Source organism: Manis pentadactyla, chromosome 17, assembly GCF_030020395.1.
Source record: "Manis pentadactyla isolate mManPen7 chromosome 17, mManPen7.hap1, whole genome shotgun sequence".
Lineage (NCBI taxonomy): Eukaryota > Metazoa > Chordata > Mammalia > Pholidota > Manidae > Manis > Manis pentadactyla.
In genome coordinates this window covers 58,433,852-58,447,690 of record NC_080035.1, presented here as the reverse complement: position 1 = coordinate 58,447,690, position 13,839 = coordinate 58,433,852, and the positions used below count along the sequence as shown (strand labels likewise).

General features: G+C 39.1%; 1 protein-coding gene across 6 annotated transcripts in view; it reads right to left on the bottom strand.

Annotated features, from left to right (window-relative positions):
- Positions 1 to 37: 37 nt before the first annotated feature.
- Positions 38 to 13,839, bottom strand: part of TPP2 (tripeptidyl peptidase 2) — a 75,843-nt gene continuing 62,041 nt past the window's right edge. For 3 of the 6 annotated variants that reach the window (XM_057494597.1, XM_057494598.1, XM_057494599.1), the window contains 6 exons: positions 12,537 to 12,633; positions 9,285 to 9,415; positions 5,470 to 5,598; positions 4,684 to 4,891; positions 2,769 to 2,888; positions 38 to 963 (listed from right to left, as the gene is read on the bottom strand). In XM_057494597.1, the coding sequence (XP_057350580.1) occupies positions 874 to 963; positions 2,769 to 2,888; positions 4,684 to 4,891; positions 5,470 to 5,598; positions 9,285 to 9,415; positions 12,537 to 12,633 (775 nt within the window). In that variant the 3' untranslated portion in view covers positions 38 to 873. Of the gene's footprint in view, positions 964 to 2,768; positions 2,889 to 4,683; positions 4,892 to 5,469; positions 5,599 to 9,273; positions 9,416 to 12,536; positions 12,634 to 13,839 lie in introns of all 6 variants that reach the window. The other 3 variants (XM_036893594.2, XM_036893595.2, XR_005026426.2) reach the window with 2 other exon arrangements.

Below are 13,839 nucleotides of genomic sequence, written 5' to 3'. Positions count from 1 at the left end.
TATCGCCAAATTTTATTTATGAAAAATTAAGACCAAGTTTAAGAACCTTCAATATTCACTTTTATTTATAAAAAAATTTAAGATATCAGACTGCATATGATATGCTATGACCTTGGTTTTGCACATATTCATGTGTTTACATTATTTCAACTTTCATTAACACACATATGTGTATCTTTACAATACCTGATATAGATTCAGCTGTCTGGCACTTATACATGTGCTATTGGTTCATTCTGAGGCTCTGCATGTCAAAGGATGTTAAAAAGTGATTGGCCTGAAATAACTCCAAGATGAAGATTTTCTGAAGCAGTTATGCTCCAGCAATTGCCACGCATTTATTTGTGCCAGTTTTATTTTTTTCCCCTTAACTAAACGTAAATGTTTGTCAAAAAAAAAAAAAAATCTGGAAATGAAATTGTTACTTTTTAGTCCAATAAATAAGTTAGCTACGCTTAATGTAGCTTTTTTAAGGCCTTCACACAATTGAAAAAATTAAAGTTGAGCATGTTAAAACCCTGTTCATTTATAAAATAAAAAATAGAATTTTACAGGTTTGCAGTTAAAAGTTATTGTTCAAAACCTATCATGCACGTAACAGCTGCAACCCAAATGAAGTCCTTGGTGCTGGCAGGCAGGGCATACATAGCCTGGTGCCAGCAATGTGAGGCAGTAAGAACACACCATGATGTCAGAGGTCTAGACTTACATGTATTAAGCCACACACCAGTGAATTCTCTGATAAATACACATCATTTTAATTATCAGTATTTGATAGCAAATGAAAACATGCATTAGACTAAAAATGCCACAAATTTGTTCATATCCATTCACTATAAAACTTTTTAAAAATTTAAAGTCTTGGTTCCTATTTTAGAATACACAATAATCAGGAGGATACATGATGGGGAGCCAGTTTTCAGTAAAAGATGCACAATGTGTCCACCCAAGTAACTTCATCAGCTAAAACAAAAGACAAAAATTTATCATTAAAGAATGGACTTTTAAAGCTCAATATTAAGGGTGAATTCTATATTAAATATTTAATAATAATAAAGTAGTAGCCTGAAGAACTTTCCTTCCATCTAACCCACCCACCAACCTTCCTTCCTACTCAGTGACCTCCCTTACTACCAGCTGATCAACCAGCTTTCGTACCAACGAACCTGTCCTGGTGGTCTTTGTCATCCCTGCCAATCCTCCTTCCTACAGACCTGTCTCCCTTTCTTCCTTCTGCCTTATTTGCTCCCTTCATTCCTACCCACCTGGTTTCCCTCCGTCCGTTTGTCCTGAGTGCCTACTCTGCCTGAGTCAAGCAATGTTCTAGGCATCAGGAAAACAGTACTCGGCCAACTCCCTTCCCACTTTCAGGAAACTTATGTTCTACACACCAAATAGTAAATAACCAAGGAAATAATTAAGAGACATACCAGGTATGCAGTAAAAATTAAACTGGGTATGAAACAAAGTGACTGAGAAGTGAGACACAAGAAAGGGGATCTCTGAGGAGGTGACCCTGCAGCTGGCATTACAATGACAGGCTGCAAACTCCTTGGTAAACCTGGGGAAGAACTCCCCATTAGCTGGAGTCGCCAGGTCCCCTGGTGGGAAGGGGCATGGCTGTTCTAGCTAAGCAGAGAGGAGGCTGGTGTGGCAGAGCAGAGTGAACAAGAGGATGGGTGATGTGAGAGCTGGCGGGAGAGGCAGGCAGGAGGCAGGTCACTTGGTGCCACAGTGAGGAGCTGGATTTCACTCTAAATGCTGGGGAACATCACTAGTAGGTGAAGCCATCTTTCCCAGCTGCTGTGTGCAGGATGGACAGTGCAGGAGTGGAGTGGAGAGGTGACATGTTAAAACATACCCTGGTGGGAAGATCTGGGTGGATTTCTGGCTTCACCAATAAAAAAGCTCACAGATTTACCCTGAGGAGCTACATACTACACACAGTAACAATCCTTTCCAGAAAGAGTTCTCTTAACCTACCCAAAGAACGGAGGAAGCTAATTTGAAATGTCAATACCATTTGGACTAACTGGTGAAGGTACACAGAAAGCTCTGAGAGTAAAGATAACCAATAGTTTACTCTAACTGTCAAAAATGTCTACAGGAACCTACTGGTCAGCTTTACATCTAGAGATCAGACTCCAGGCCTCATCTGGCATGACCAATATTCCCCAATTCCACACATCCATTAGGCATAAACCAATTGTCTGTGCACAAGGCAGGTGAGGCTGGTTTCTGTGGAATTCAATAAGTTTTTATACTTGATAATTCACTTGTACAGAAAACCCAACTATATAATTTCTCTGAATATGATTATATGGGAAAATAACAAAATGGCCTATTAATTCAAGTGAAGAATAAATCAAATGTAAACTCTAAAAGTTCAACCATTTTAGAATTAAGCTACCATATATTTGAAAGCAATTATTTGTTTCTTTCATAAAGGAAAACTATGTCTTCTAACTGTATAAAAATTCCTAATGCATTTTGCCTATACTGAAAACATTTCAGGCTAAATACAGGTTTTCCAGACAGGGGTGTTAAAAACCATTTTTTTAATTTAATAAAAAGTTATAAAAATTTGAATAGTTTATTGACCATCTCTCATACATTTAGTTTACAGTCTATATTATGTTAATTAGAGTAATAATTGGTCATGGTAAAGTCAGTATTGATATATCACTATGATTAAGGCTTTTTTAGCTATCTTGTCACTATGAAATAATGAAGTGACACTTAACAGTGACAATTTAAGTACCACTTACTTGAATACAATTTTTCCAGTTTTCTTTTGTTGGTTTTTCTTCCACAAGTTTAGTTGCAAATTTAAGGCCTCTCCCATACATTTTGTGTACTAATGCATGCTTGTATGCAAATGTTAAAACCTATAATATAAAACAAGATAAAGCTTATCAATGAAATATGTACACTTTAAAGTAGATAGCTTTATAATGAAATGATTAAGGCTTTAACAGAAGTGTAGTTGTTAAAATGAACACGTTACATCAGCAAACTTAAAACTTCTTAAAAGAACAATTAATGTCCTCAAAGAGCTGGGTACACCACAGGACAGATAATTTATTTTGAGGAAGTAAATTATTATGCTAAATTACTAGCTATTGGAATCCATACCAAACAATGCTTTATGCAAAAGAAAACAGAGCTAAAGTAAATGATTACACAAATACAAATTAGGAGAGAAGTATAAGGCTGCAGTCATTATTAATTACCAAAACTGTAAGAGGATAGAAGTTAAAAAAAAAATTACCGGATTATATAAACATGTTCTTACACTCAGGTACTTTCTTTAGCACAAGGTTTTGTACCTTTAATTATTGCATCTGTCAAATACATTCATAATGATTTATTTATATTTTTGGTCTCCACTTTTACAATGTGGAGAATGTCTTCAAAGAAAGGAATCCTATCACATTTATTTGTATTTTCAAGCCAAGCAGTGTTCAATAATTGTTGCTCTGAGCATAGTAAACAGACGGGCAAAATCATACACAGCCCCTAACACAGTAGTGCTATGGCAAAAATAGAATACTTTCTAACAGTGGTGTTCAAGTGTTTACTGACTTGCTCTTGGACCAGGTTCTTACTATCTTTTCCCAGCAGCAAGCAGTGTTTGGCCATAGTGGACATACGATCATTATTGTGTTACTGCAGGCCCTTCCATGTACTTAATCTCATTCATAAAAGCCTGTGGGCTGGTGGTGTTACCTCCCTCATTCAATAGATAAGAAGCCGAGGCTTCAGAATTCACTAACTGGCCAGAGGTCACACAGATAAATGTGGCAGGGGCAAGATTCAAACTCCTGGGGTCTGAGTTCAGATCCAAATTAACCACTGGTGCAATTCCGACTTCTTTGGTCCCCCGAGTATAAAGGCACACCTTGGCTGGATATGCGTTCCTGTACTTAAAGGGGAACCTGCTTTCAGGTCTCTACTATACATGACCATCCTTAGTATAGAAAACAAGCCTCTGTATACTAGTAAAGAAACAATGGTTTGTGCTGGGTAAGAAGAATTCCACTGATTTCGAGCCCTATGTCGAGAAAGGGGGACTGACATAAACTTGCAGTTCAATAATCTCTACTATAAAAATTAGAGTAGAGAGCTAAAAGGGATTTAAAATATTTTTATAACCCAAATCTGAAAAGTTCATCCAAGTTACTTTTTCTGAACTGGGTTTTGAAACTGATTATCTAGAAATCAAGATGGTAATTATTTAAACGTTAAAGAGCTTTGAGAAAAATACTGTCTAAACTGACCAGAATACTCCCATGTCCATCCCTGACCAATTAGCACAGAAATAGATGTGGGAATGCAAGAAGACAATTTCTAGAAGGCATTCTTAATTTTAACTTCATACATAACTGGTTTAACCAAAAGATTACTCCATACATTTTCAAACTGTTTTCCAAATTAGCATGGCTAAGCGGCTACTCTGCAGACAGAGAACATAATGGTACAATGGTTTTTAAATAGGTAATGACAACTGAAGTCTTGTTAAACACACGTCTTCTTCAGAGCCTGTCCTCGCCTTACTCCATTGAGTCCTTTTGGTCAGCCAACCGGCAAACAGCAAACAGCAAACAGCAGGCAAGGGGCGATAAGAGAGATTTGGGAAGTAGCCATCAAGAACGGTGCCAAAACAAGAAGCAGAAAGGCTACCTTATTGTCAAAAAGATCCGTCCATTTTGTAGTTTCCCAGAAAGTTTCTGTCAGAGAATCCAGGGAGCTTTCTCCTTCCTCCTCCCGGCCTCCTATGTCACTTGAAATGGCCCCATCCTCATCTTCTGTGTGAAGAAGATGGTCAGCCAGGGCGCACCCTTTCCTACAAAGCGCATCCACGAGGGTAGATTTTTGTTTGTCCATATCACTGTACACCAAATCAGAAAACATTTCACAGATCAGTAAAATTTCTTTGAAAGTACAGCCTTGTCTGAAAGTAAACTCATGCATTCTTTTTTGAAATGCAGAAATAATGTATAGCCATGTATATACATATTTATACTATACACTGAACATGATTCCTTACTGTTAATAAACATCAAATGAGCCACTATTATTACACGTACATTAAATGAGTTGGGATAGCGGCACTTGGTTGAAACAGAATGCCATAAGCAAGAGTTGAAAGACTGCTCAATTCCAAAGTCTGCCAGCTAAATAATTCTTAATCAGAACAATACCTTTAAGTGCTTAGATTTCTTATAAATAAGAATTATTACATATTGGTCTGTGTACAGATCTACAGAGGCTCTTCCAGACATGAACCTTCATGTATAAACAAATACAATGCTTACCCTGAATGTACCAGCAAATGTTTAGCGTTTTAACATATTATTTCATTTATACTCAAAACAATTCTATGAGTAAGACACTATTAATGACCCCCATTTTATGCAGGAGGAAACTGAGGCGCAATGAGATTAAGTGATTTACTCAAGGTCTTACGCTAGGAAGGGGCAGATCCAGGATCCTAAGCTGTTTAGTCTGGTTCTGGAATCCCTGCTCTTAATCACTACGTTCCAGGACAGGCATCTTTGTTTTCTTCTGCTGAATTCCACGTGCCCAGAACAATGCCTGGCACAGAACAGACACTCAGTAAATCATCACTGAATGCAATGACAACAACCCACACTCCAGGGGACAGTGGCGGTCTCCTGAATGCTTGCTTGAGGCATTTTGTCCAACTCAGATATGTGTGAAGACAATGAGGATGAAAAGTGCTGAGAAAATGACTATGAGGCACTCAGATAAGGATGAACAAACTGCCTAACAGTAAGAAGGACTCTGAAGGACCCAGAGTGAAATGTGCAACATAAGAAATCTGCTGGGACTATAAAGTCAACAATAATTAGCAAAAAGATACTTAAAATGAGAAGAAAATTTAAAAAACCCAAACAACTTGACAACTAAGTTCTCCACCTTAATACACACAGCAACGTAGAGGAAATACTGCCTAAAAGGTGCCTAAAGAGTTTATCAGCACAGAATTTCAAAGCTTAAAAGAATGAATTTCACACTCTTTTTCTGTTAGTGTTGGAGAGTGCTTCCTTATTTTGGCCTTAAGAACAAAAGGATTTACAAGCTGTGGGGCATTTACATAGCTTCTCATTTATTAAGCCCCTACCCCCGACCCTCCATAGTGGCCAGGCACCATGTGCACTGTCCTGGTAAGCAGCCCTAGGGGTCAGGCACAATGACTGTTCCCATTTTGTGGAGAAGGGTGGCCTTGGAATAGAACTGGGTTGGCAAGGCAGACCTCTCATCCATGGCAGTCATGACTGACTGGTCCCAGCTGCCCAAGAAGGGCTGAAAGGATGTGGAACTCACAAAGCAGGCTGGGGTGACATAGGTGTGCTGTACTTCCAGGCCTAGATGAAACTACTTGTAAGACCCCTTCTGGTTTGGCATTCTCTGGTCCAACAACCTCAATTCCACATACCTGAAATATCCCTCCCTACCCTCTTCTGATTTGGACTGACCTGCTCAGATTAAGTACTGCATTAATCCACAAGACTTTCCCCACTCAGAGGAAAGTCAACTTTCCATCTTAAAAGGTTTCACAATTTAAGATATTTATTATGACTCTCAGTCACACCCTTTCCAGCAATTTCATCTTCTGCATTGGACTGAACATTTTCTAGGAGTACAGAGTGTCTTGTTCATTTCTTACATCCCTTCTCAGAGATGCTTTACATAGAGAGTTTGCTCAGTAAACTTCCTTATCTAGTCAGGTACCAATCAAGGTAAAAGATACACTTTAGGAAGCAACTTCAGATACTTTAATTACTTAAGTAAGTTAATTGCAGTTTAAATTTAAGTAAAACTTGGTATTAGATTGCCTACAAAAATTACTACTTAAGATTGCAAAATGGCTATCTTATGCTTCCTGACAGAGAAGTGACCTAAATGAAAGCAGTTTTGCACAGAAATGAGAAACCAGGGCTTAGCAACTGCTGCCAATGGAAAATATCTACAAGAAACAAGAAGTATTTCCTGGGAGCATCTCTTCCTGAGAGCAAGGTTATCTTGGGCCAGGACAAGGTCCTCTACTCAGCACAGCTTGTTTGAGCCCATTTTGGGTTGACCAAGGAAGCGCCTGGGGCAAATACCTTAACCATGAGGGTGAACAAACAGATCCCATGTTGCCAAAAACTTAAACTAGCTTCTCTCAGCAGTTGTACAATGTTTTATGGCTCCTCTCTAGTTTTATGTCAGTGTATTTGGAAGTCTCTACATCTATAATCTAAAGCCAGGACCCTATCTTATTGTTATTTTTGATAGCCACTGTAGTCAGCATCTTAGATAAAAACAGAAAACAAGGATTAATAAGGTTGTAAACCACAACTACTCCTGTATGTGTGGCTCACTTTAACCTGGACCTAAGAGTTTCCTCTGTAGACAGTAAAAGTCAGAAAACACAGGCCAAAATAACAGCAGGGGCAAATAGGCCTTGGTATTTTACTGGTATTTCAAAATGAGCCACCACATGTTATTTTACACACACCTGTATTTGAAAAGTATTATTTCCACAAACTGTAAGAAATAACAGATGCCTGAAAGCACAGGGGCAGCTAATGGCAGTTGCTGCAGGAAGGCCAATGCAGCTTCCAAGGGCCACTGTTTCTGGCACTTAGGTTCCTGCTGCTTATCAAGGTCAGACTACTCCTGCAGCAGGAGTGTCACTGACCGGCACTCAGTGCCGTGGGGACAGATCCTGCAGCAAGCCAGGGGCTGCACAGGACACAGATGTTTGAACAGGGACGTAGGCCGAGGGGAAGATGCCTGATGATGGGGTAGGGGCCTACGAGCACGGTGGGGCGTGCGGCAGAGGATTCATTGTTCAGATAGGCCAGCCTCGGAGAAAGGAGTCTCCTCACCTCTGCCAGGAGGGAGGGCAATGAAGAGTGGGACAGGCAAGGCGAATGAATGTTCTCAAAAGGGGGCAGGAATGTAAGGGCTGCTTATCCAGACCTGTCAGGGCACAGGCCCAGGATATGTCTGGTTTGAAGCTGGCTTTCCATCCCCAGTACTGTCACTTTGGGCCATTTAAACTGAGTTTCAGTTTCCTCATCTATAAATATGGGGTAAAAATGCCCCTAATTTGCATGTTATTTAGAAGATTAAACTTAAAACGTATTTAAAATACCACAAAATAACCCCTTGTACATAATTGGCACCTCATAAATGGTGGCCACACTCTCCAGAACTGTTATTATCAACAGCAACATAAAGGCAAGTTGAGATTATGCCTTGGAAAGTGTGAGAGGGGGCCAACAGTGTCCAATATCCTATTCTGAATAAATTTTACTCCACTTGAAAACCAGTGCTTATAAAATGCATAAGACATATCATACCAGTATAAACAATGTAATGCCAAGAAGTCTACCAATTTACAATCAAGTATTTCATGGAAGAAAAAGTATTCTCACTAAGCAGATGAAGTCTTTAAGGGAAATTACAGTACCTTCAGGCAGCCTGAACAGTTTTGGTTTATCACTTATAGCAACTCTGAAAGAAGGAGATATTCCACCCTTGTAAGTCAGTGCCCCTCTCAGCTGAAAACAAACCGAAATGACAGAGGAAAAACTGGTATCGGGACAGTTATGAGTTGACATAAGAGTTCACGGAAGGATGCAGGTGAGAGTTGCAGGACCAGAGCAGCAACAGGTGGAAACCACTCTCACCTGGAAGGAAGCACGCCGCTCACTCACCAGCGGAGCTAAGCCTGTTTTACATACGGCATTAAGGTTTATTAAAATTAAACTACAAACTGTCCCCTCCCCGCCCTTCTCCCAAAAGTAATATGTAAAGCCAGTCCCATAAAACTGAAGTTACTAGATAATGGTTTTAACCTAACTTTATTTCTTATGATTTTCTTTACTAGGGATTACAAACTAAATTTGAGGTTTTTCATGCTACTGGTTAATACGTAGTTTAAAAATTAATTTTATAGGGTGTTATGTGTTTGCCTTCTCTGTATGTCTCGTTCACACAAATCTGCAGGTGCCTGAACTGCTTGATCACACACACTCACATCTCTTCACCATGACAGCACCTACTGGAAGAGAAAGCAAATTCCTTTTCTTTTGCTTAATCTTAAATCACTGGAAATAATTATTGTATCTGAGGATGGAGTGTTTAAATATTGGTAACTCTAATTACAAGGATATACCAAATATCAGAAAAGAAGAATATTGTCAATAATTTTAAAAAGTAACTAAGAAATGAGATGCAAGAAAGATTATTTACTGGTTAGGTACTTTTTTATAGTAGCTGCATCAGGCCTGGGGTCAGTCTTCATTGCAATATAAACTGCTAGGGACGTCTGATCTATATGAGAAATAACAGCATTTGCAGCTTCAACGATTTCATTAAGTCTTTTCATTCGTTCCTGGGGAGGAAAAAAAAGATGAAGTAAGAAAAAAATGGATGTGTCAGTGCGTATACGAAAGTATTTTCATTCTGACATTTCAACGATGTGCTACACCTCAAGTGAGAGGGGACTCTGGAGTCTACGGGCACCCTGGGGGCCTCTGTACCATCTCCCAGTGGGATCTTTACCACTGTTCGTCTCTCTAGAAAACCTGAGCTCAGATGGGAAAAGACCTAATTTACCTTCCCCTTGGTGTTAAAACAGTGAGAATAAACAAGATACAAAGTTCATAAAAATGTAAAGAGCTATCTACAAAGGCAGCTCCTTTTCGGGGTATCTTAGGAAAAGATTTTGGAAATGTGACTGACTGTCAATTCAGTCCCGCATTAATATGAAAACAGTAGTGAAAACGCACTAGCTGATAAAGCAAGTCTTATTTATTATTAAAAACCAGAAGGTGAGTGTAAATAAGCCAAAAACCAACAGTCTTGCTATGGTCACCATGGTGTTTATGTAGTTCTCAGTAATTTGCTTCTCTCTTGTTAGTCTCAGCAGTTTCCTTTGAACACCTTCTAGTTTACTCTAAACCCTTGATAATTTTTATTTGGTTATGGCTACCACTTTCCTACTACCATGATTATCAATGAGAGTTGCTCCATGTTAAGACAGCCTGGAACTATGGCCAGTTCTTAAGAACAATGTAGAGTAGTTCTTCTTTTGCTGAAGGTGTTAGGTTTCCAGCAGGCCAGGACCACTGCCTTCTGTATGTTCCTTTATTCCTTTATTCATTTGTTTGTTTATTACTTTATTCATCTTTATACACACACACATATATTTTTGGTAACATTAATATATACTTACATGAACATTGTGGTTACTAGAATCCCCCATTATCAAGTCCCCATGACATACCCCATTACAGTCACTGTCCATCAGCATAGTAAGATGCTACAGAATCACTACTTGTCTTCTCTGCTATACTGCCTTCCCCGTGCCCCCTGCTACATTATGTGTGCTAATCGTAATGCCACCTTTTCCCCTTATCTCTTCCTTCCCATCCATCCTCCCCAGGCCCTTTTCCTTTGGTAACTATTAGTCCATTCTTGGGTTCTGTGAGTCTGCTGCTGTTTTGTTCCTTCAGTTTTTGCTTTATTCTTATACTCCATAGATGAGTGAAATCATTTGATACTTGTCTTTCTCTGCCTGGCTTATTTCACTGAGCATAATACCCTCTAGCTCCATCCATGTTGTTGCAAATGGTAGGATGTTTTATTCTTATGGTTGAATAATATTCCATTGTGTATATGTACATTTTCTTTATCCATTCATCTAACTGATGGACACTTAGGTTGCTTCCATTTCTTAGCTATTGTAAATAGTGCTGCGATAAACATAGGGGTGCATATGTCTTTTTCAAACTGGGATCCTACATTCTTGGGGTAAATTTCTAGGAGTCGAATTCCTGGGTCAAATGGGATTTCTATTTTTAGTTTTTGAGGAATCTCCATACTGCTTTCCACAAAGGTTGAACTAATTTACATTCCTACCAGCAGTGTAGTAGTTCTCTTTCCCCACATCCTCATCAACATTTGTTGTCTTTTGGATGGTGGCCATCCTAACTGGTGTGAGGTGATACCTCACTGTGGTTTTAATTTGCATTTCTCTGATGATTAGTGATGTGGGGGCATCTTTTCATGTGCCTGTTGGCCATCTGAATTTTTTCTTTGGAGAAGTGTCTGTTCAGATCCTCTGCCCATTTTTTAATTGGGTTATTTCCTTTTTGATTGTTGAGGTGCGTGAGCTCTTTGCACATTTTGAATGTCAACCCCTTATCAGATATGTCATTTATGAATATATTCTCCCATACTGTAGGATGCCTTTTTGTTCTGATGGTGTGCTTTGCTGTACAGAAGCTTTTTAGTTTGATATAGTCCCACTTGTTCATTTTTGCTTTTGTTTCCCTTGCCCATGGAGATATGTTCATGAAGAAGTTGCTCATGTTTATAGTCAAGAGAGTTTTGCCTATATTTTCTTCTAAGAGTTTTATGGTTTCATGACTTACATTCAGGTCTTTGATCCATTTCTAGTTTACTTTTGTGTATGGAGTTAGACAGTAATCCAGTTTCATTCTCTTACATGTAGCTGTCCAGTTTTCCCAACACCAGCTGTTGAAGAGGCTGTCATTTCCCCATTGTATATCCGTAACTCCTTTATCATATATTAATTGACCATATATGGTTAGGTTTATATTAGGGGTATCTAGTCTGTCCCATTGGTCTATGGGTCTGATCTTGTGCCAGTACCAAATTGTCTTGATTACTGTGGCTTTGTAGTAGAGCTTGAAGTTGGGCAGCAAGATCCCCCCCCACTTTATTCTTCCTTCTCAGGATTGCTTTGGCTATTCGGAGTCTTTTGTGGTTCCATATGAATTTTAGAACTATTTGTTCCAGTTCATTGAAGAATGCTGTCGGTATTTTGATAGGGATTGCATTGAATCTGTAGATTGCTTTGGGCAGGATGGCCATTTTAACAATATTAATTCCTCCTACCCAAGAGCATGGGATGTATTTCCATTTATTAGTATCCTCTTTAATTTCTCTTAGGAGTGTCTTGTAGTTTCAGGGTATAGGTTTTTCACTTCTGTGGTTAGGTTTATTCCTAGGTATTTTATTCTTTTTGATGCAATTGTGAATGGAATTGTTTTCCTGATTTCTTTTTCTGCTAGTTCATCGTTAGCATATAGGAATGCAACAGATTTCTGTGTATTAATTTTGTATCCTGCAATTTTACTGAATTCAGATATTACATCTAGTAGTTTTGGAGTGGATTCTTTAGGGTTTTTTATGTGTACTTTGCTCTTTAGGTTAAGGTCAGAAAAGCAATCCTTATTTAGGGTGTCTTATCTACTAATCCTCCCAGTGATCAAAAATGTGAGCAAGAATCCTGAACTCATGGGTAATGGCCTCATCTTGTCCTGTACTTAGCTTAATGAAAATCACTTAAGAGAACATTTAATCTGAGGGAATGTTTTAGTCAGCTAGAGCAGAAGACAAATATAAGGCTACAACCTTTATTCAAAATACAAACCTTATCTACTATTAAAAATAAAATACTCTTATGAAAAATGAACTTGCCCAACCTTTTCAGCATCCAACTGATGAAGTCGTGCAACATACAGAGGAAGGTAATCAGGATACGTTTCTTTCAATTCATTATAAATGTCACTAGAATCCAACCTATGAATATACGAAAGAGAGAAACGTTCATTATTTCATTTCTTTTAGACAACTGTCTTTCCTTGCTGTGAAGATCCAGCTAATAGTGTAGGGCATCATCATCTGAAATATGAGTATAATTATTGACAAGGATTACCTAGAAAACCAAAAAAAAAAAAAAACTTGAAAATTATTTCAATTGAGAGTTCAATAAGATGGTCAGATAAAAATAAGCATCAATGGCTTTCCTACATACCAGCTATTAACTAATTTATAAAAAGGAGAAAAAAATACATTCACAAATAGCAAGAAAGAAAGGCCTAGAGATATCTAAATCTGTAAGAAAAATTTTTTTAACTTTTATGGAAAATCTGAAGTCCTGAAAGAATGAAAAGACATTCTAAACTTCCAAATGGGAAAGTTGAACAGAACTATGTCAATTCTTCCTACTTATGCTGGTGGGAGGCCTGGGGGCGGGCAGCAGCCTGAGGTCTCTGTGGCTGGCCTTGTCTGGCACGAAACCACTAACTGCCCAAGCTGGAGCAGGGGTGCTCAGGCCTCAGGGTGCTCAGCTGGGCTGCACAAAGGCATAACCTCCACTTCACAAGGAGGGGGCCCGCAGGTGCCTGGAACTCAGCCTCAGCAAGAGCAGAGGAGCTGGACGAAACACGCTGACATCCTGTTCCTCCCAGAAGGTCCCGGTACTGGGAGCTGAGGGCCAGGGAGCCTTGTGTTGTTGGCTGCACTGGCCTAAAGTAAGCTGGCAGTGGGGAAGGAGGGAACGGTCTTGGCTCAAATATCACAGATTCTCACTTTTCTTACTGAATTTTAATAGATAGTTTTGAATAGATATTTCTTCATTTGCTATATGCCCTTAGGATCACTTCCAGAGTTTTTAAAAGGCTGTTGTTAAAAAAAGAATTTTCACTAGTTCTCTGGGGAGCAGTTTCATGGGGCTTCATGCTGTCATGGCAGAAGTCAGTCTCTGCTGTTTCACTTAGGAAGGATTTACATTACATTTCCAACTGCTATCTTACAGTCACAAGAGACTGGCATTTTAAAGACTGTGACTTTTGGTGGGGAGATACAACCTAGTTTTAAGTGGAAAGGCAGGTTTGAATGTAGACTGACATCCTACCGGTTCAATCCTCGGGAGTTACCCTCCCAGTATGACGACGTCTGCTCTCTGTAAGCCCACATGACAGCAAGCACACATACATGCTCAGC